Source organism: Chinchilla lanigera, unplaced genomic scaffold (genome assembly GCF_000276665.1).
Source record: "Chinchilla lanigera isolate Chin_1 unplaced genomic scaffold, ChiLan1.0 scaffold00047, whole genome shotgun sequence".
Classification (NCBI taxonomy): Eukaryota; Metazoa; Chordata; class Mammalia; order Rodentia; family Chinchillidae; genus Chinchilla; species Chinchilla lanigera.
The window spans coordinates 487,276-508,742 of NW_004955448.1; the positions used below are offsets into that span (position 1 = coordinate 487,276).

Here is a 21,467-nt window from a genome sequence, read left to right on the forward strand (position 1 = left end):
AACGATAACCATTGATAATTTCCTACCATTTTGTCTGTAATTTGCTAAGTTCCTCCTATTATTATGTTATCCTTCTTTTATTCTTTAAAATTAAAAAAAAAAAAAAAAAAAAGAGACCCATGGAGAGAAGCCAACAAAAGGGGCAGTTTAGGCAGAGTGTCATCTAGAGACAGGTTGGATGTATTTCCACAGGGATCGAATTGAAAGTCCACTAAACGTAATATACCTATATAAAACAAAGTGCCCATTATAAAATGAACTTTCTGCAGTGTGCTTTTTCAGTGGCTTCTTTGTTTTCTACATTCGAAGAAAAAAGCATTTTCAAAGAGCCATTGGTTCCTGCCGAAATCAGCACAGGGTCAGGAATAGAAGCAGGATTGAGATCTAGGAGGGCAGTTGCTTGACACCTAACTGATGATCTCTCTTGCCTCAGGCCACTTAAGATACCAAACCTAGAACAGGCAGGGGAAAAGTTATGCTAAAGCCTTGTCCTGATCGCTGCTCTCTGGTTCATCATTACTTGAACACTCCTACCCTCCCTATTAGCAATTCCACTCAAATGCCTTACTTGAAATGTGGGAGCAGAACTCCATTAAAATCCAGTAAAGACTGCAAATCCAAAGAACCTATGGTATAACAAGGCTGGAATGTTAGTTGAAATTGCTGTGTTGTCTAATCTTGAAACTTTCAATTTTCATAAAAATGTCTGAGGAGATACTTTCTTTGTATTAAAACACATCTAAATACAGCAAGAATGACTGCCATGGATAGCTCTTACCTTATATTGGAAGCTGTGGCCATGAAAATGGACAGAATGCAAGTCCACTTCATTGCCCATGCCTAACAGATACCAGTTGACCTCGTCCCCCACGTGCATTGTGAGGCCTTGTAAGTTTCCAAACATTCTTCCATTGATAGCTGGAGAAAACAACATGATCTCGTATCACCTTTCAGGATATTTTAAACCAAAAATGTACTTCGCAGAAATATAATTAAGTTCATGTAAGGAGTCCTTTTGATACAATACAACTTATTTTGCTACACATGGGGGAAATGAATATTTGAAGGTCACTAATGTCACACTCTTGCTTTCTAGTCACTTTGAAGCAGAAGGCATAAGTCCTAAGTGTGAATTTATTTAAAAGAGGATGAGATTTGGAATTGGGAGAGAAATTGATAAGTGACTCTAAACAGAGTTCACTTTTTAGACAGGATTCTACCTCAAAAAGTGAGGAAAAGTAATTTAAAATGAACAAATAGTCTCTAGTAAAATTTTACTTGAAAGAAAAATAGTTTTAGAATCATTTGTCATACCGTGCATTTTATTGCTTTCTATGAATTCATCGTTTTCTTTGTCTACTTTCTCAGGATGCTCAGAGTATGTTTTGATGTTGTCATCTAAGTACCAAGATTCATTCTCATCAAATACTAGAAACAGAAGGGAAAATTCCAGTTTCTTTTTGGGATTAAATACTTTCATGTAATGTTTCCGACAAACAATCAGTGTGCCAATCAGTCCACTGTAGAGGTCCTAAAAACAAGCAAAAACATCCGTCATCCTTGAAACGTAGGTCAAGATTTCAGAGAAGTGGGACCATATCACCCCTGATGTCAGGAATTTTGGAGGGGCTGGTTTAAGCAGTAGACTTGGCCCCATGTGATGCGGGCCATTTAACTTCTCACCCAGTTAAGGTAGAACAGTGGTGAGTAGGGCAGATGGGTGATGTGTGAGTGAAACATGCAAAGGTAAAAAATTGGCTTAGCTAATGAGCAGCAATTTCAAAGAACCCCAAATAAATAGCACTGCTTTTTTTATTCTGTAAGCTCATGAACTTATGACACTATGCTAAGCATTGTGCCAGTCACTATAACTCCATCAGGAATGAAACAAGCCCCACCCCCCCCCTACATCTAGGGAAAACGGAAGCAGAGGAACTGTGAGTTCAAGGCCAGCCTGAACTACATTGTGAGACCCTGTCTCAACAAACAACAGAGAAAACTGTTACAGTGGAGCAATGGAGTTACAGAGAATGCTGATGGGTGCAGAGAGAGAAGGCCACAGTTGACTCTTAAACCTATGAGGAGTTGGTTTGGATTCCTGTCATTGATGACAGATTAGGTCTGTGAAGTGCTTTTGAGATGTATCATATCAGGAATTCCAGATTTCATCTTATATGTCATAGGTAGTCGTTGAAAAATTGGACAGAAAGTGACAGAAAATTTGCATTTTAATGCAGCCATCCTGGTGAAGTAGAAAAGACTTGGAAGAGACTTGAAGCTGCAAGGGCCATGGCAGTAGTTGAGGCAAATCCAAGAACCTGAATTGTGTGAGTGGAGAGAGGAATGGATTGAGCTATAGTTGGGTAACTGCTTGAGAAAGTAAAGGGGAAGTAGTTGCTTGTTAGTTCAGAGTTCCTGCTTAAACAAATGAGATTTTGTTCTTTCTTGTGGTGCTGTTTATTATAACAGGAAGTACAGAAGGATGTAGAAGATGATCCCAATATCTATTTCATGTTACTAAGCCTGTGGCAACTGCTGGTGGAAATGCCCAGTATGTATGTACATGAACAGGATGAGAACTCAGAAGAGAGACTAGAAATTTAAATCTACAGAACAAATTGAGTATAACTTCTGACTTATGGTTACTGAGTGTTATTTTTGGTTTTGAACTATTTCATCAAACAATACCTTCAGTTGTGTAACTGATGGTTGGCATCAGCTTTTTTTTAAAAAAATGATGTAATGAGCTCTAAAATGATGTGCCTTTGTTCTTTTGAGTTCAACATATTTTCATATCAAAAAGGAAGTAAAACATTACATTTATACTTAATTGCTCTGAGTTATCTATAATCAGTACCCATAAGATAGTTACAATTATCTTCAAAAATAAGCAAGCTAAAAAATGGAGGAAATTGCAGAGTAGCTTATTTTCCTGGGATTTTAACAGAGTCAGAGCACAGGAAAACTCTAACCTCATCTTCCTTCAATTGTGTGTCTATTTTGGTAATTGTCACAAAACACAAATGATTTAAAGTTTACCTTAACTTGATCCACAGTTGAATAGTAAACCCATGGGATACAAGCCAAATCCTCTGGTCCAGCACCAGATCTTTCTGGGATTTGCCAGATGTACATACGAGTTTCACCTAAATTAATCAAGTATTAATATATCTGGTAATATTTGGTTTATATTTAACCCTGATAACCAGTGACCCAGGAACTGGAAATGTCAGAGTAGTTTAAAAAAAATAATGGTATTCAAACTTCTTTTCAGGAATTGAGTTTTAAAATGAACTGTAAGACATTTTTATGTCTTTGTGTGTGTGAACTGTAACTTAACTGGTTATGCTGTACCTGCCATACCACAAAGCCAAGAGGTGGCCATTCCAATATACTTTGAAGAAACTTCGCAAACCAATCTTTTCTAGGCTTGAAGTATGTTTTCATCATATACTTTCTTCTTCAGCGACCAAGGTGTCCTGCAGTGACTAGCATCTTCCCTGTAGTCATCTGCTGTAGGACCCAGCCTGTGGAATTCCCTCAGCTTTGCCATGGCTGCCTTTCCTTCTCACTCACCAAAGTCCTTGGTGAGCCACGAGTCTCTTACCTTCTGGGTCACCAACTTACAATGATTTTGTTCACCCATTCACTATCCCAGCCAGTCACACCACACACTGTCCTGTCGCTGCTCTGTGACGTGCAGCACATAATCACATCCTGGTCCTTGGCACTTTAAAGATGCCCAGTGGCTCCAACCTCTCACCCTTCTTCCCGTTTGCTCCTGGCAAAGACCCCCACCTTCCCGTTTGCTCCTGCAAGACCCCCACCTTCTTCCCGTTTGCTCCTGGCCCTGCTACGTCTCATCCCCATCCCAGTCACCTCAGAGCACCTTGTATACCTTGACTTCGTGCCATGCCACTCACCAGTCCTTACCAAACTCACTGTCCACTCCTTTACGTGGGTCTCTGTGTATTACACATGTAAATACCGCTGTCAGACTGTATTACGTATGTAAATATCGCTGTCAGACTTCCAACTCGGCAGAGTCTGACAAATCTTGACTAGGGAATCAAGCAAGACATGAGGCATGTTCTCAAGGGATGTAACAGACTCCATTTTCCTCAAGCCCGCATTCTTAGCTGTTCCCATGTCTTTGCTCTTTAAGCAAAATGTTTGACAGTTTGGTCGATTTACTACCTGAACATATGATCTCTCCATCTCTGCTTTCACTTATCACTGTGAGCTGTGAACTCACATTTCCTTTTGCGCTGTCCTCCCCGCCTGCTCTTCCACCAGTGGTCCGTGCCCGAAACCTCGGACTCATCCTTGGCGTCTCTGTTCCTCCACACTCCCTAGTGGCCAGTTTGTCAGCAGGTCCTTTTAGCACCACCTTTAAAATGGAGCTGAAATATGTGTTCTCACCGCTCCCGCTGCTTTTATCCTATTCCAAATCTTGATAAGTTGAGTAATTTTTTTTTTACTCCTATTACTGCTGTAGTTCACTGACGCTACACTTGCCCCCCCCCAACAATCACTTATCTACACATTATCCAGAATGGTCCCTTATAAAGTGTTCATCACATCATCACCCCTCAGCCCAATAGGCGATTAAAATAAAATCCAAGTCCCAGTTCTTGCTGCTTACCCCGGCCCCTGCGTTCCTTGCTTCCTGTCTGCGGAGACGCTGTTACTTGTTTGCGCAGCGTTTTTTTGCGCCGCCCTCGCCTCCGCCTCCTTGCTGTTTCTCAAACACAGCAAGCTGCTTTTATCTTGCAAGTTTAGGATTTTCTCCCCTTGAGACCCGAGCCCGAGCCTGTGTTGCCTCCTCAGAGAAGCACCCCTGACTGCCCTGAAACCACCCTTGCGTCTCTCCCCTCCCTCCGTCCCACCTTCCCTGTGAATCTTTTTCATACCATTGTTTACTTCTCAGCATTGTGAATGTATTTTTTTTCCTTAGGAGATTAAATTATCTCCTAAGAAGAGCATAGGGGCCATAAGAGCAGAGATTTTTATTTCTATTCCCCTAAACTTACAATAAGGTTATTCTCAATTGGCATATTTGAGAACTGCTAAGTTATTGAAAAATGGTCTTTTTCTAGAAGCCAACTTTTTACAACTAGTTTAAAACATACAGTTCTGATTAAAGAAATACACAGTCCACACAGTTTCCACTCTGTATTAAATAAAAACTTGAGTACCTAGGACACGCCAGACACTGGGACTGGGATCTCAGAATATTAAGCGTCAGCCCTAGCTCTCTGGACCATGTCTGGGTCGCTGGTGTGCAAGCACAGCCCCATGTAGTGATTAAATGCTCTCTGAGATGGGTTCTAGTTGAGCGTGGAGGAGCCTCTCCCTAATTCACTCATGGGTATTTATGGATGAGCAATATCTTCCATTTTTTCCCTTATAGCTCTTTTATAGACTGACTGTCTCTGTCTCTTGTCTCTTTCTCATTTTTGATTTTTTAAAAATTTTTTACTTTAAAGACAATAATAAAAAAAAGTAATAAAAATGATGCCTTTGCACTGTGCAATACTCTCAGCCCTTTGTTTTTTTAAAAAAAATCGAAGCAGGCTCTTATTCAGTCACTATGTTGTCCAGGCTGGGCTCAAGCTTGTAACCCTCCTGTCTCAGGCTTCCAGAGTTCCGGGATTACAGGTTCGTACCGTCTGGCCGACGGATTGTGTGGTATGGGGAGGTACTGTACACACACCCACAGACCACGCCTTGTATTCCCTCACTACCACCTCCCCCTTCACTTCCTCAAGTCGCACTGGTGTGGAAGGAATACTTCTGCGAGACTACGCATTTGTGGAAAGACTACAAAGTGTAAGATGCTTCCCCCACGAGTACCTGGTGATGTTGGAGTAACTGTAGAACTCTCCGTTTTCACCCCGTGGGCATGTATTGAGTAGGGCCTTGTTGCCATGTTTTTAAAGACAATTTTAATTTTGTCTCCAACATCTGCATGAAGTTGTGGGCCTGAGAATGGTGAAAACAAAATGGCTTATTTATCTTGTTATATTGAAATTTCTTAGTAATGAAGGCAAAGGTCAGGTAACTTTCTCAGCGTGAAGGCTGGATTCTGTTTTCTTCCCTGGAGCTTTGTGCTGTTGTGTTGGAGGGATGGTTCCAGAGGATTGGGGATAAAAACAGGAGACAGCTCCCTGTAAATACGGAGGGTGTGATGTATCTGTTCCAGGGTCCCAGGGGAGGCTTGGCCTGCAAATCCCCTGCAGGGTCGTGGACAGGTCAGGGTGAGCTGGTGCCTGAACAGGAGTTACTTCGCAGCACTCGCTCACTATTCTCAGCATGTGGAATCCCAGACCTTCCTGAGGACTATATTTGAAAGGACAGGGCTACACCTCACAGTTCTGTCCTCTAGCAAGTCTTAGCTTCTCTTGCCCTGCGACAATGCCCCTTTCCCTTAGGTGTCTTACTCTAGGGGCTGAAGATAACCAAGCCCGGGGAACTGATAGGTTGATGGTTAGAAACAAAGGGTTGGGGGAGGGGCTCCTACATCCAAGGATGTTCAAGAATATTCCCAAGAGAAGTTAGGTGTTCTTAAAGTGGCTCCAGAAACACTGAAGGTATCTTTCCCTTTGCCTTGTGTGCGGTAACACTTCTTCATATCTATAGGTAGATGTAGATATATATAATATATGAAATATATAATAATCTTGTCATTAATCAGCTCAGGGCCTCTGCACTGAGCTACATCCCCAGCCCTTTTAATTTTTTTTTTTTTTTTAATTTTGAGACAAGGTCTTGGTAAAACACGAAGATGCTTGAATTTGTAATCTTCCTGCCTCAGCCTCCAGAGTGCTGGCATTACAGATGAGCATCACCATTGCTAGTCTAAGCTTCTCATATTTATTGAATAACTACTTTTTAAAAGTTTGATTTGAATAAAAAGAAGCCCAGAGAGAAGTACTGACTGCTGCTACACAAAGCAGTGTAACGCCAGCCCACACCTGATAAAGAGGCGCTGTTAACCTACCTAGAATTCCCAGGTGTTCTTCTCCAGCTTTTCTCTCCACCGGCACTGTGAATGTGTTGTCAGTGTACTGTCGATATATAGCCTTCTTGTACTTGGAGCCTATGCAAAACTCTCCCTTGTCCAAAAATTCATTTGAAAAACTTAAAAAAAAAAATAGCCCTCAGGTTAGTATTGTTTTAATGAAAATGGAAACCTAAATTTCAAGTTTTAAATTTTGAATAAAAATACAATTTTTTAGAGTAACTATGGTTACTTTTTAGTCACTTTCCACTCCAGTAAGAGACTTTAAAAATAGACAGGCGTAGTTGAAAATGCGCCTGAGTTTTGGCTCTGAGTGCTACTTAGTAGAATGACATAGCTTGTCATTGCCTGTTGGAGCCTAGTTTTCCTTGGTTCTAAGATGTAGTCAATCAAATCATCTCTAAGATTTCCTTTAAAATTGGATGAGTCCAGATCAGTCAATGACGTGTTCCCTGGTTACTGCAGTATTTCTGATTGATAGACACTGAAATGGTAGATTTGCCCACTCATTCACCTTCCCTGAAGTTTTCATTGACTCCTAATGGCTCCTGTAGCCTTTAACTATCATGTCCTGATCACTGAAGTGAACTTTTACCTGTTTACTCTGCAAACTGCACTCAACTGCCACCATCAAACTGACCTGCCACAGTGCCTAACTATGTGGGTCAGCAGTCATGTGTTTCCCGGATCTGCCCATCTGGCTGTGTGACTGAGTCCCCGACCCCTGGTCACATTCATGAGGTCATGTGATGTGAGTGAGATGAGAGAGGGAGAAGTGCTTCGGAAAGTACAAAAAAGCTAACTGGAAGTACAGGGCGATGCCCCTCTACATGGATGTTTTTGAAGCTCCAGTGACCATCTTACTTACATGTATTCACACTGAACTTATTTTGCGCTTTTACACAATGCACATGCTAATGGCTTTCAACCATTCTTATATGTTCTCAAGAAAAGAATAGCTGTACTGCTGTCACACATTTCAAATATGAAAGCTTTAGGGATGTGAAATTACTGATTATTAGGTTAAAAATAAAATTTTGGAGGAAAAATAAGCCAGTAATAGTTGGTAAAGAACATAATATGTCAGCTCTGGATTTGGGCCTCAGTTTTGGTTAAGTTTGAAAATCACTGACAAGACACAGGAATATGAGAAAACAATCCAGTAGAGAAGAAAGCAAGATGAGTGACTCCAAGAATCAAAAGAGAGAAATGAAAGTTTTCCTGTGAGGAAGTTGAGAAAAGCAGAAATGAACAAGGACAGGCTCCTGGGAAGTGTTTTGTTGTTCTTGTTGCTGTTGCATAAGACACAGTGTTTTCATTTTGTAAAAGTTAGCATAATCTTTCTCTAAAAGGGAAACAAGACTTCAGCTGAACAAATGAAATCAGAGTTCAGGAATTACTTTTGCTCCTGTAAATCACGCAGCTCCTTTTCCCATTCCCTGTCTGGTGAATAATCCCATTCCATCTCGACTGCTGCTACGTAGTAGGTCCTTTCTTGCAGGTAGGGAGTGGAATCCTCAAACAGGTGCTTGCATCGGTTCACAGTATATTTTTGTTTCATGCCACCTGTGTAGTGATCCGTTGTAAGGCACTCAACATCAAAAGTCCCTGGAGTGTTAAATAAAAAAACATGCCATTCTTTTGCTCAGTACTCTCTGTAGCTCTCCACCTTACCCAGAATCAATACCACAGTCCTCGTCGTGATGGCGGATGACCTGGCTACCCACACCTCTGATCACATCACCTACTGCTCACCTCACTCCAGCCACGTAGGCCTCCTCACTGTTCTTGGAACAGGCCAAGGGTGTGCCTGTCTCAGGACCTTTGCTCTTGGTGTTTTCTCTTCCCGGAATATTTCTCAAATGTCCACATGGTTCCTTCTCTCACTTTATTCAGGTCTCTAGTTTATCACCTCCTGGGAGAATCTTGACCCCTTCCCCTGCTCTATTTTTCTTCATACTTTTAAAATCACTTAACATACTGGTACATGTTTTAAAATATTTGCTTCTTGTCTGTTTTTGTATTAGAATTTCAGCTCCATGAGACATTTTATCTCTTGTTCATTTTTGTATTTACATTTGTCAAATGAATAAAAAGCAAACATGTGATTAATCTTAAGTTTTAGTGACACATGATGAACAAACAAAATCTGAGACAAATTAGTATGTTCTCATATTTTCATTGGAATTCTTTCTCTTTGCTTTACTTGTTGAGAACCAGGCCTGTAAGTGAATTTAAATTTGTAGGACTACAGTTCCAGGATGAAATACTTACAAGCAGTCCACAAGCCAACACTACATGTGGGCTACAGAGATGGTAACTTAGACACAGAACCTCTATGGGAGTCATTCCCTTTCTAATCTGCTTTCCCATCTGTCTTTAAAAGAATCAGTTGGAAAGGGGGATCTTCTTGAGGGCTCAGCTGTGGAAATGGAGGCAACTACATCTCACTCTTCTCACTCCTGTTCCTCCTTCACCCTCCAATAAATAGACGACAGACCTATTTGGTATATACTTCCACTGATGGTGGCCCCGACTGGCCCCTTCAAAGGAAGGGCACTTGGGAAGATTGGAAAGGGTTGAGTTTATCACCAAACACGTTCCAGTTCAACAAAAATCACACACATAGACCCAAACGTACCTTCTGTGTCAGGGTGCATGAGGAGTGTCAGCTTTGTCTGAGGGAAGAGATTTGCTGTGTCTCTTGTTTCTCCTCTTGACAGGTACGTGTTTCCTGAAAAGTGTATCCCATGTAAATCAGCCTCGTTTCCAGCACTGAACAAGTACCATACGACCGAATCTCCTTGGCACATTGTGAGACCGGGCTGGTTCCCATACATGAATCCATTCATGGCTGTAAAAGTTGGGAATAATATTTGAAAGTGATTTATGCGATGTATTAGTGCATGACAACCTCCCTGACTTTCCAAACCAATTTTACGTTTTAAAAGATTCATCCAAGCCTGCGCCACTTTCATGTGCCAGCAGTATTTCTGCTGTTTCCGGGACTCCCAGAGCAGCCCCTGCCTGGCTCTAGGGAGCAGCGCTGATTGTGTGGTTCCTGCAGTTCTGTGCCAGTGCCCCAGCACCCTGGGGCCTTCACTGTTCTCCAGCTAGAGCAGCAAGATTTTGGCTAGTGTTCTCAGTACTTTCAGTGGTCATATTTGTGAACACCTAAGTCCATAACTAATAACAGCTTTTCCTAGACATCATAGGCTAGGAATGTGTTTGTTATCCTAGATGAAAAATTCGACTCATCCTGAATAACGGAATAGTTACTCAAGAAATTTTCTCTCCTTGTTCTTTGCACAAATAATATTCTGGTACCTCCAAAATGGAAAAATGCAGAGGTAAAAGTATTTTAAAGACTGTAGGTAGTGTATCTAGAATCAGGCCAGCTTTAAAGAAAGAAGCAAAAAATGCTAATGTAAGACAGTATCAGTTTGTAGCTCAAGTTTGAATTTTTTTTTCTGTTAGCTGGAGTAATTCTTACCATTGTCCATTAGTGGTGTGGGCCTTTGGAACAATGAGCTCCCTGGCTCTAAACCCTAGCCATATTTTAGAAATACACTGAGAGGGAAAAAATAAATCTGACTCTAGGCTTCAATTAAATAAAAGTCTCCGGGTTTGTCTTGGGTACTGGTAGTTTTTAAATGCTTCAGAGTGTTTTTGATATGCAGTCATGGGTGAGAAACACGAGAGCACAGATCTTTTTATACATTGAATACTAAAATGCACTTATCATTATTCAGCCATAAATGAGGAAAGTGTGGACTCAAATGTAAGCATACATCAGAACCACCTAGAGATTTTGTTAAACAGATTTCTAGGACCAATCATCCAAGTTTCTGATTTAGTAGGTCAGAGTTGGACCCAAGAATCTGAATTTCTAACGAGTCCCTACAAATTGCTCCCCAGGGGCCCCCTTTAAAGATCATTCATCTAATTGGTATGTCTTGTATGTCTTATTACTCTGAGTTAAGTGAAATGATGGATAATTGACTGACACATTACTCACTGACGTCACCCGTGGCATTACTATATTTACTCATATATTAAAAATTAGTAAGCAAAGCTATTTGCATTTTGGTTAAAGTGTTACATATGCAGTACTTAAATAACTTGACAGATTAGTTTATTACACTTATAGTGAAAGGTGAAGTACTTACAGTGCATCTTATTAGATTCTTGAAAGTCAGAATCCTCCTTATTCACTTGATCAGGTGCAGTTGTAAACATTCTAATATTATCATCTAGGAGTAAACTCTTATTCTCGTCAAATACTGTAGGAAACAAATAGAACTCCTTGTCTACATCTTTCTGTAAATCAAGACAAGGCAAAGAGGTGAAGGCAGAGTGAATAAAGCAGAGGACTTATGTGTACACAGTGCTGTCTGTACACAAACCAGTGGAAGGAGGAATGAGAACAGATATTTCTGCTCCTCTTTGTAAACTACGTTTATGAAATATTCCAGTTGACCACCCAAACTCACATTAGTATCCATTGAGTGGATTTTGTTTAGTATGGTAATCGGAGTCTTTTTCTGCATCTGAAAATTCTGTATCTTCTCTCTTCCTGCCCCACTGTCCATACCAACTGAAACCACTAAAAATTATAAAAATGGAGGAAATTTGTGTATGTCCTGGAAATAGGAAAGATGCCATCTACATTCAGAAAATTAAAAATTCCTATAAGCAGAGCGGGGTAGAAGCAGCATTTTGAGGGACTGATCATGGTAAGCACAGAAATAACCTGCTAATAAACTAGAACAGAGATTTGCAATTTCCAGTCAGGTGGACAAAATTCTTCCTCTCTCTCTCAGCCCTCTGGTTAAAATAATAATAATCAGAAATGCTCTTTGGTCTATGAGATAATTCAGCCATTCAGAAAAAGCCAATTAGTCTAAGGAATAAGAACATATCAGAAATCATTAGAAAGTATGTCTTTCCACTAAGATCATTTTTTCAGAGCAAAAACATGATTATCAAACTGAAAAAATCCAACTAAAGCAGAGACTTTGAAGGTTAGATCCTACAGAGAACTAATATAAAGATGAAAAGTGTATATGTATTTCTTTAGAAAGAAGGGAAGACATCATCATAAGAAGTAGTAGTCAAATGTTCACCACTGTAAAGAAAGAATTAGTTTTCAGATTTCAAAGCTTCACTGAAAACAGGACAAAATCAATAATAGAGACCTATACCTAAAAATGTCCTGGTAAAATCTTTGAATTTTAGAGGCAGAAATTCTACAACAGTCTATATTAAAAATATTACTTAAAAGTAGCTTTTATAAAATGTGAAATTTTGACACTAGTTCCCCTTGTTTCCCTGAGATGGCTACAAAACTGCCTTCTTGAAATTTAGATCTTGCCTCAGATATTATTTCTACCTTATCAGGATTTCTGTTCACCATCCCATTATTCTGAGTTTAAAGCACTTGTCACTTTCTGAAATTACTTTTATTTTGTATGTATATTTATCACCCACCCTTTTTCCCCCCTCCACTCCTGCATATATGCTAGTATATAAACCTATTAAAATAGGAAACTGGCTTGTCTTACTGATGAATCCTGTGCCTACTGCAGGTTGTTTTTTGAGCAGTTCAAATGAAATATTCCTTAAATAAACATTCATAATAAGCTAGAAATAAATAACTATTTATCTCCTGTCAGAATGGTGAACATCCTCAAATCTGACAATACACAATGGTACGTAAAAAGAAATTATTAAGAAGCTCTGAAGTATGCTAGAGGAAAGCTATTAGTCTGAAACTTGAAAAAAGGGAAAAGGTCAAGTACCTGTCACTTCCTTTAACGTACCTCAGTGTAACTACATAACTCATTATAGGAAGTTTCTGTTTATAGAAGAATTTTGGCTAGCAAACAAAGAATGATAGAATCAGAATATTACTATTATATAACTTTAATTAGCTTAATGAATCTAGGAAATGGTCATCAGTGACTGATAACATCTCTAATGAAAGACAACTATTAATTTGGGGGGAGGCGGATACCAGGAATCAAACTCAGGACCTTGCACTTGCCAAGCCGGCAGTGTAGCACTGAGCTGTATCCCAGACCCCAAGACAGCTATTTATTATGCATTCTGTAAGAAGTACCCAGGATCACAACTAAAGAACTTTTCAAGAAACAAATGTAATCTGAATCTGACCAAACCTTTGATTCTAGCCATTGACTTATGGGAAATAGAAGAGGTGCTACAGAAATAGGTTAAAAGACATCACAGGGATCAAATAAGTAAAATCTAAACAAGATGCCAGGACAAATGACTCTGGCAACAGAAAAATTGCAAGAAAATAATCTTCACAAACTTGTCAAATATAATGTGTGTAATTATTTAGATACTGATTAAAATAACAGTTAAAGCAATTATAAGACAATCAGGGAAATGTGAACATTGATTGGATATTTGACAATATTAAGGAGTTATGATGTGATTATTAACATGACAATTGAAATGGCATTTTAAAGGAGTTCTTATCTTTTAAAGGCACATAATAAAATATTTTAGTGATAAAATAACGAGGAGGTTATAATGGTGTTTCTATTTCTAGGTCAAAAAGCCATGGTCTAATTTTATTATTTAAAAAATCATGGGTCCAATAGACAATTTCATTTCCAACCCATCTAGGAACAACCATGTTAGCCAGGAAAACCTTTGCACAATACAGACCTCATGAAGCTGAGAAAAATTTAAAGCAAAAATTATATGTAACACCCTCACCGCCTCAGCCCTAGAGTTTTCTTTAGGATAATACGAAGAGATTGACAAAGCATTTTCATTTTTCCCTGATTGGATTTACCTGTCTTCCATTTGCATGTAAACTCCCTTTCTTACATATTTTCATTGGCCCAATAAGTCCAGTGAATATATCTTTGCTGGGATCCACAGCAGAATAATACATCCTAGACAGGCACACGGGATCTGCATAAGTAGGCCCCACTTCTTTGGGGACTGTCCATTTGTAGGTAAAGTTTTGATTGGGTGTCACATAGAAGGCTGAATGAGGAGGCAAACCTGGGAGAAAGGTCACAGAAGAGAGTAAGTGTACTTTCTATGCAGGCATTCAAACAGCAAATTAGTGTGGGTTTGCCTAGGATGAACCACTTCTGAACTTCTTGTTGTGAGTTAGAATGGAATCCTACTTGTGCTCCTGTATCAGATTAGCATATTGGTGTGATTTCCTCAGGAAGCCTCCTCTAGACCCTGTCTGGGACTGGTGTCCCTCTTTGTACTTACTCACACTTCCCCTGAGAATGCATCATAAATGCCCATAATGCTAAGAAAACAAACTCTACTATGAAGCTGTAGTGATAAGTATATTTATATACTATAATATCAACTGTACATACAATATGTATTATATATGCACAGTCAAACATGGGTTATACAAAAATATAATGGTTGTCTAATATTTTTGATTATTCTTAACTTATTTAGAATATTTTTCAAATATCCTAAAATAAACACCTAAACTTCCTAGAAAATTTTAAAAATTAAAGTTATACAAATAGTACTCCAGAAATATAATTGACATAATCCAATTAAATTCTTACTAGCATTGTCAATAATCATCCAAGGAAGGCATAAAATTCCTTTAACTAATTAGAATTGGTAGAAGAGGTTTATTTGCTTTTTTGGCATACTGCCTGAAAATGATGTATGAGCAGTTTCCTCGGGAATTTCTGTCAGATGCTGCAGGTGGCCGGTGTGGTGGGTCCCTACCAGTGTTGACTGGTCATAGAGGTCTGTACTCACTTCCTTTTGAGAAGTAGTAATATGGGTGATAGTATGTGCCCTCATTCTCCTTGCTGAATCTCACGCCAGTTGGTTCAATACTGAGGGGATACGGTCCTTTGTTATAAAAGGTGACTTGGATGGTGTCTCCCACCTCTGCCCAGATAACAGGACCTAGAGAAAAACAGAGATGTAGTATCTGTCATTGATGCATAGCACAGTTTCTTTCTGTCTCTGATAAGGACTATTGGAAAGAACATGCTTATTTGTTGCAAATTGGAAAATTTAATTTTTAAAAAGTCCATTATTAATCTAACTTGACAAGATTAGACAAAGGACCTTTTGCTCCAACTTCAGGTTAATTAAATTGGTTATCATTTTGCCAAAGTCAGTTAATTAACTTTATACACTTGAGAAAAACCAGTTAGAGCGCCTACACTTTCCTCAGTGTGTCTTCCCTTGGCCAGAAGTCCACCATTTGTTCCCGGAGTCAGGAGTCAGGGCACACTATAAACCAAGGTAACTTGAAGCAGGGAGGTTACATTGTGTTGGGTGTGAAGGGCAAATGTTTCAGACTTCTCAGCACTAAAATTAATATTATTTCCAGTTATAGAATAAAATATATAGTACACAAATATTTTATGTAGTATGCAAAATGACATTTATCAGGAGTCTCCTATCTGTACTTCTGTTTATCTGTAATAACTCACTTAATCCTTATTATAATTTCGTGAAGTAGGAACAGTTATTCTCATTTTACGGAGGAGATCAGGCACAGAAACTCAAGTAACTTTCAAAACCCACACAACTAAAGTAAGGACAGTTTGGATGTCACCCTGTGCTCTCCCGCCTGAGTGCCCAGTGAGAGCAGTCCCTGGGCTCCCCTGAGAGCAGCCCCAGAGGGCACCAGGACACATACAGCCAGTCTCATGCATAGGCTGCCTTTTTACTTCTAGGGAAATGCGTTCTTAGCTAAGAGTGGACTATAACGACTTAGTTACTGATTTAAACCAAGTCTCAGTCTCTCTGTCTGTCTGCCTTTCTTTGTCTCTGTTTCTCTCCCTCTCTCTCTCTTACACACACACACATACACACACAATTCTTATCTCTTTGAAGTAAACAATATAATCATTTGAAGTCAGCAGGGCTTTCAGTGATGCAGATTTGCTCTTGGTAATTCACACTTAGAAAAGTAGTTAGCCTCTGCCTTTTATTGATGTTGATCCTCCACACACCTAATTTCTTCATAGAAATTATGCCACAGGTTCTGAAAGTTCTGTTCTTCCTGAGGTTGGGGTGTCCCTGAGGGAGGGTAAAAACCCCAGGTATGTCTATGTGGCCCGGACTCACCCAGAATGCCGAGATGGTCCTCATCGGGGCCTCTTTCCTTCTGTTTTGTGAAGGAGTCATCTGTGTACTCACGATAAACCAATTTTTTATAAGAACCACCAATTCTGGTAGGACCTTGTTCAAAAAATACCCTTGAGTCACTGTCAAAAGAAAAAGGGATTGAGGCTGGTGCTGAAGTAGAACAGAAAGCAGGTATTCGCCTAGGATACTAGTTGAAGAGAAAAATTCTGGCCAATGCTTACAGATGAGTTATCCCCTGAGGCTTAAAGCTATCTGTACTAGTTGCTCAAGGAGGGGCAGAGAATTCCGGTCACAGTTAGCTGGGTGCTTTGTGAATGAGGAGAGAATCACAGAGGTGGTCTCACTTTTGCAAGTGAAGTGAAAAATTTTCAAGAGGGCTCATATCCACGCCTAACAGTGATAAATTCAGCATTTGCATCCAAATGCAAAATGTTTGAAAATACAGTAACTACTATTTGTTGTGTAATAGCACCAACCAGGGGCTCAGGAGGTTTCTTATCTACTAAACTTCACACAACGATACAACAAATTTGGTATTATTCTCCCCATCTTAGAAGAAAATTAAATTTCACAAAGATACTTGACTTGCACAAAGTCACCACATTCATCTCTTCTTTCATTTGACAAGGTGTTGAATGCTTGCTTTTTTGCTAGGGCACCTGGTATATGTTGATGAAATAACCATAAGAAATCTGGATTCCTCCTCATCCACGTGGACCTTGCATCTGCCAGAGGAGACAGACTATGAACCAATCAATGTAATAAAATGTAATAAGCACAGGATATGATGGAGACTTCTCCTGGGGAAGTGATGGGAGAGGCCTGAGCTACACATGCTTTTTAGAGGGAGTGATTTTTAAAAACTATCAAAGGGAAGAGTAGAGTTTTCAAGATGACAGAGAGGATGCAGTGGATGATTACAAAGAAGAAACAGCCTATGAGAGGACTCAGAGGAAGAGAGTGAAGGTGGCATGCTTTAGAAAACATGGCAGAAGCTTAGAATGCCTGCCTGGCAGAAGAGGGAATGAGGCGTGGAGAGAAGGGGGTAGGCAGTGGGACTTAGATAAATTTTGCACTCAATTCCAGGCCAGTAAATTTAAGCATTCTAGATAGTGTTTTAGGAAGACCCGTTGGACAGCTGTGTAGAGAATATTGGACAGTGCAAATCTGCAGGCAGAAGACTAATCAAGAGGCTGCTTTTATAATTTCAGTGAAAGATGCTGATGGCTTCAGAGGTACTGGCAAACAAGGTGGCAGTGCACATTTTCAGAGATACCAGGATATAATGAGGCAGTACTTGATAGGGAAGGAAGGGGTTAGTGAAGGAAGAGGGAATCAAGACCAGTGCCCAGGTTTTGGAGTTGGGTATTTGGATGGATACGTGAATATATAAGTGACTCCATTCACTGAGAGAGGAAGAAACTCAGTTTTGCATGGGTGTAATGGATTCAGACTTAGACACAAGTTTGACAGGCCTCATCCAAGTGGAGTTATCCCCAAGAAATTTGAAATGCAATCTGAAATTTGTAAGACCCTTCTAGGTTGGAGATACAGCTTTAGGAGTACACTGGATGTCAGTGTAATCTGACACTAAAATCAAAGGCAGAGAATAGAACAGATATTTATACACCAGTGTTCATAGCAGCATTCTTCACAAGAGCCAAAAGGTGGAAACAACCCAAATGTCCATTAACATATAAATAAATAAATAAAGTCTATGCATAGATGAAATATTGTTCAGCTTTAGAGAGGAATGAAATTCTGATATGTGCCACAACATGGGTTGTAAGAGGTAAAATGCTTTGAGTTGGTCCATATTTCGTTAACCGCTCTAGTAGCCTTATTCTTAGACTTAGCTCTGTTGACCAGTGGACAAGGACACACAGGCTGTGCAGAGTGCAGGCAGAGACAGAGACAGGCTGTACAGAGACAGACGCACAGAGTACTCCAGAGATAAGAGGCTTCTCAAACCCTGAGAAACCGGCGGGCTACAAACAACTACAGAGAGACAGAGGGGAGGGGAGAAGAAGAAAAGCGGGAGGAAAACATCAGATGTGGGATAAAATAGATTGCCCGGGCAGGCTGTGAACCCCAGATCCCAGGCCATGGGAGATGAGGGGAGGGACTCCCGTGAGTTAGGAATAAAATCGCACAGCTTCTCAACTGGAGTGTACCTGTTTCTGTGTAAGCGCCACTCTTGCGTGAATTTGGATTAAAAGCCTCACCTTCACTGCCTCTGGAGTCCAGCTTTGTTTTTTTTTTTCTGTTTTTGGTCTGGACAAGTGAGATCTTTTCTTACAGGGTGAACCTTAAAAACATGCTAAGTGAAATAAACTACCCACAAAAGGACAAATACTACATTATTCCACTTGTATTAATTGTTTAAAGTAGACAAATTCATAAGGACAGAAAGTAGAACAGAGCTTATCAACAGGTAGAGGAAGGGTAAAATGGGGGGTAATGGATACAGTTTCTATTTGAGATGATGAAAAAGTTCTAGAAATGGATGATGATGATGTTTAAACATTTTTAATGTACTCAATGCTGCTGAACTGTATAAGGCTGTGTTTTCAGAAGTGAAAACAAATGAATTGATTTCTAATTTTATTCCATGTTTTCTTAAGACTTTGTTGAGCATTTGATAACATTTGAGCATATTTTTTAATAGATTCAAAAGTTATAGTGCTCCATGTTTATAGCAGTGCAATTTGTAGTAGCTTAATCATGGAAACAACCCAAATGCCAGTCAACTGAGGAATGGATAAAAAAGACGTGATATTTTAATGCAATGGAGTATTACTGAGCTATAAAGAAAGGTAAACTCAAGGCTTTTATAGGTAGATGGATGCAACTAGAGACCATACTCATAAGTGAAATAGATCAGACCCACATGTGTAAACATTGTATTGTCTCCCTAGTGTAAGAACCTGAAAGAGAAAATAAAATCTAAAAGGTACAATAAATATTGTGAAAGAAACTGCTCAAAAGGAAAGAATGACTAGGATGAGGGAAAAGAGAAGAGAAAGAGCAGAGAATATATGTATATATGTACACACAAGATAGCTAAGGAAATTGTACTACTAATTTCTATGGGTTTATTGAAAGAAATAGTTACCGTTTAATTGCTTGATCAGTTTTACATGCCTATATCTGGTAATCTGAGCAACTACTTTGAAGATAACAATATGTAAAACAACAACCATTGTTAATTTACTATCACCTTGTCTGAAATTCTGTATTGCTTTGTTGTTTTTATGTTGTTTGATTTATTTTTTAATTTATTTTAAAAATAAAAGAAGGAAAATGTATTAACAAACAGACATCCATTTACAAAACAGCATAAGAACAATATAAACAATACAGAGCTACAGACAAAGTGGTACAAAATTAATAATGGTTGTTGTATTACATATTGATATCTTCAAAGTGGTTTCTCAGGAAAACAAATAGAGACATACAAGATTGATCAAATAAGTAATCAGTAACTGTTCCTTTCAGTAAATCGATAGAAGTCAGTAGTTCAACTATGTTCGCTATCCTGTGTATACATACATACAGATGTAATTTCCCTTCTTTCTTTTCTCTTTTCCCTCATCCCAGTTGCTCTTTACTTTTGAGCAGTTTCCTTTCATTTCACAATGTCTATCATAACCCTTATTTTTTATTCACTCTTTGTGGTTCTTACACTAGTGAGACAGTATGTTGCTTACACATGGAGGTCTGGTTTATTTCACTTATGAGTATGGTCTCTAGTTGTGACCATTTACCTGTAAAAGCCTCAAGTTTATCTTTCTTTATAGCTGAGTAATATTCCATTATATAAAAATACCACAATTTTTTTATCCATTCCTCAGTGGATGGACAGTTGAGTTGCTTCCACATTTTAGCAATTACAAATTACGCTTCTATAAACATGGGTGCACATATATCCCTGTGATATGATGTTTTCAGATCTTCTGGGAAAATACCCAGAAGGTGAATAGCTGGGTTGAGTGGAACCTCTAGATGTTGTTTTATTTATGTCTGTGTGTCTGTTAATATGTTTTGGTTCTTTTATTTTTAAAAGAAATTTTTTTTAAAAAAGTTGTAGTTGAAGACTAGCATATGAAGCACCTTAATAAATATTCAACAGTATAGTTATTCAATATCAGAAACCAATTGAATTTTACTTGCTGAATCAGCTTTTCGCTTTTTTGGAGGGAGATATGTTTTGAAATAATAGTCTTTTGGGTCAAATTACCTTTCAGGAGCTATTAAGCTTTCGTTGGTGAAAATGTCTTTACCAGAGGGAGCATAGCTCCAGATGATTTCCTCAGCAGCAATATAGTAGTGCCTAACATTTCCCCCCAGGATATCATTCTTGGATGAGTACTTGTTACAGTTCTGGACCTGGAAAAAGGCCTGCAGACCAGCTGCAATGACACAGAAGGGGGCACTGGTTAACAGCAGCACTGGTGTTTCTCCTTCCTGTTGCCCTATTGACACTGCTGATGAGACGATGGATGAAAATTGAAGAAACAGATAGGGACAATACTATAAAGTAGGGTAAACAGCTGAAAATAAATGACTGATGAACAATTCAAGGTTTTAAAAATATATACATCTGGGGTGTATATACATCTGGGATGTATATAAAAATATATACGTCTTTCACTGGGGTGTTGTCTTGATGAAAGAAAAGAGCCAAATTTATAGATAAATGAAGACGAGGAGCTTCGACATATTTTAAGGTGCAGTGTGAGATGGAGGAGAAGAAATAGCGTGACCGTGATGATTATTCTCTTTCACAAGGTGGTTGCACACCTATTGTGCTGGGCTTCTGTGACCCAGGTCATATTCAATAAATGCAATCACATCTGCAGGTCAAAGTAACATACCCAAAGACCTAGGTTAAAACTAACTTCCTCAGGAGATCAATATCACAAATATTTTTCAAGAACAAGGAAATGTTTTTATAATCTTAAGGAGACAAAGGAAGAATTTATCATGTTAAGGCAGGGAGTAGCAAGACATTAACAAAGGACAAAGTTGGTTATACTTGATAAAAACAAGTAAGAAACAGGCTACGTTCCAACACAATATACAAATCTGAATTTTATAATACTGTATATTTGATAAAGCTAAGAAACTATGTACAATGCTATACTTTCAGAGCAGGGTTGATTATTATTTTCTAGAAATGAATACATTTTTAGATCTCATTACTTTATTAACATTTTAATCTTTGTCTTTTTTATTACACTATGATACATACATTAGGGAACTAAAACTAAGATCCAAGTTCAAGGCTCAGATTATTCCAAAGATATTT

The 21,467-nt window shown here is 39.0% G+C and overlaps 1 protein-coding gene across 4 annotated transcripts in view; it reads right to left on the reverse strand.

Annotated features, from left to right (window-relative positions):
- The window catches only part of Cp (ceruloplasmin (ferroxidase)), a 52,847-nt gene that overhangs the window by 17,213 nt on the left and 14,167 nt on the right, over positions 1-21,467 (reverse strand). For all 4 annotated transcript variants that reach the window (XM_013518624.1, XM_005392987.2, XM_005392985.2 and 1 more), the window contains exons 6-17: positions 20,397-20,568; positions 16,136-16,275; positions 14,807-14,959; positions 13,851-14,065; positions 11,194-11,344; positions 9,666-9,878; positions 8,425-8,632; positions 7,004-7,143; positions 5,857-5,985; positions 3,040-3,146; positions 1,315-1,531; positions 779-918 (exon numbers count right to left, since the gene is read on the reverse strand). In XM_013518624.1, coding sequence (XP_013374078.1) covers positions 779-918; positions 1,315-1,531; positions 3,040-3,146; positions 5,857-5,985; positions 7,004-7,143; positions 8,425-8,632; positions 9,666-9,878; positions 11,194-11,344; positions 13,851-14,065; positions 14,807-14,959; positions 16,136-16,275; positions 20,397-20,568 — 1,985 coding nt within the window. The remainder of the gene's footprint in view (positions 1-778; positions 919-1,314; positions 1,532-3,039; positions 3,147-5,856; positions 5,986-7,003; positions 7,144-8,424; positions 8,633-9,665; positions 9,879-11,193; positions 11,345-13,850; positions 14,066-14,806; positions 14,960-16,135; positions 16,276-20,396; positions 20,569-21,467) is intronic.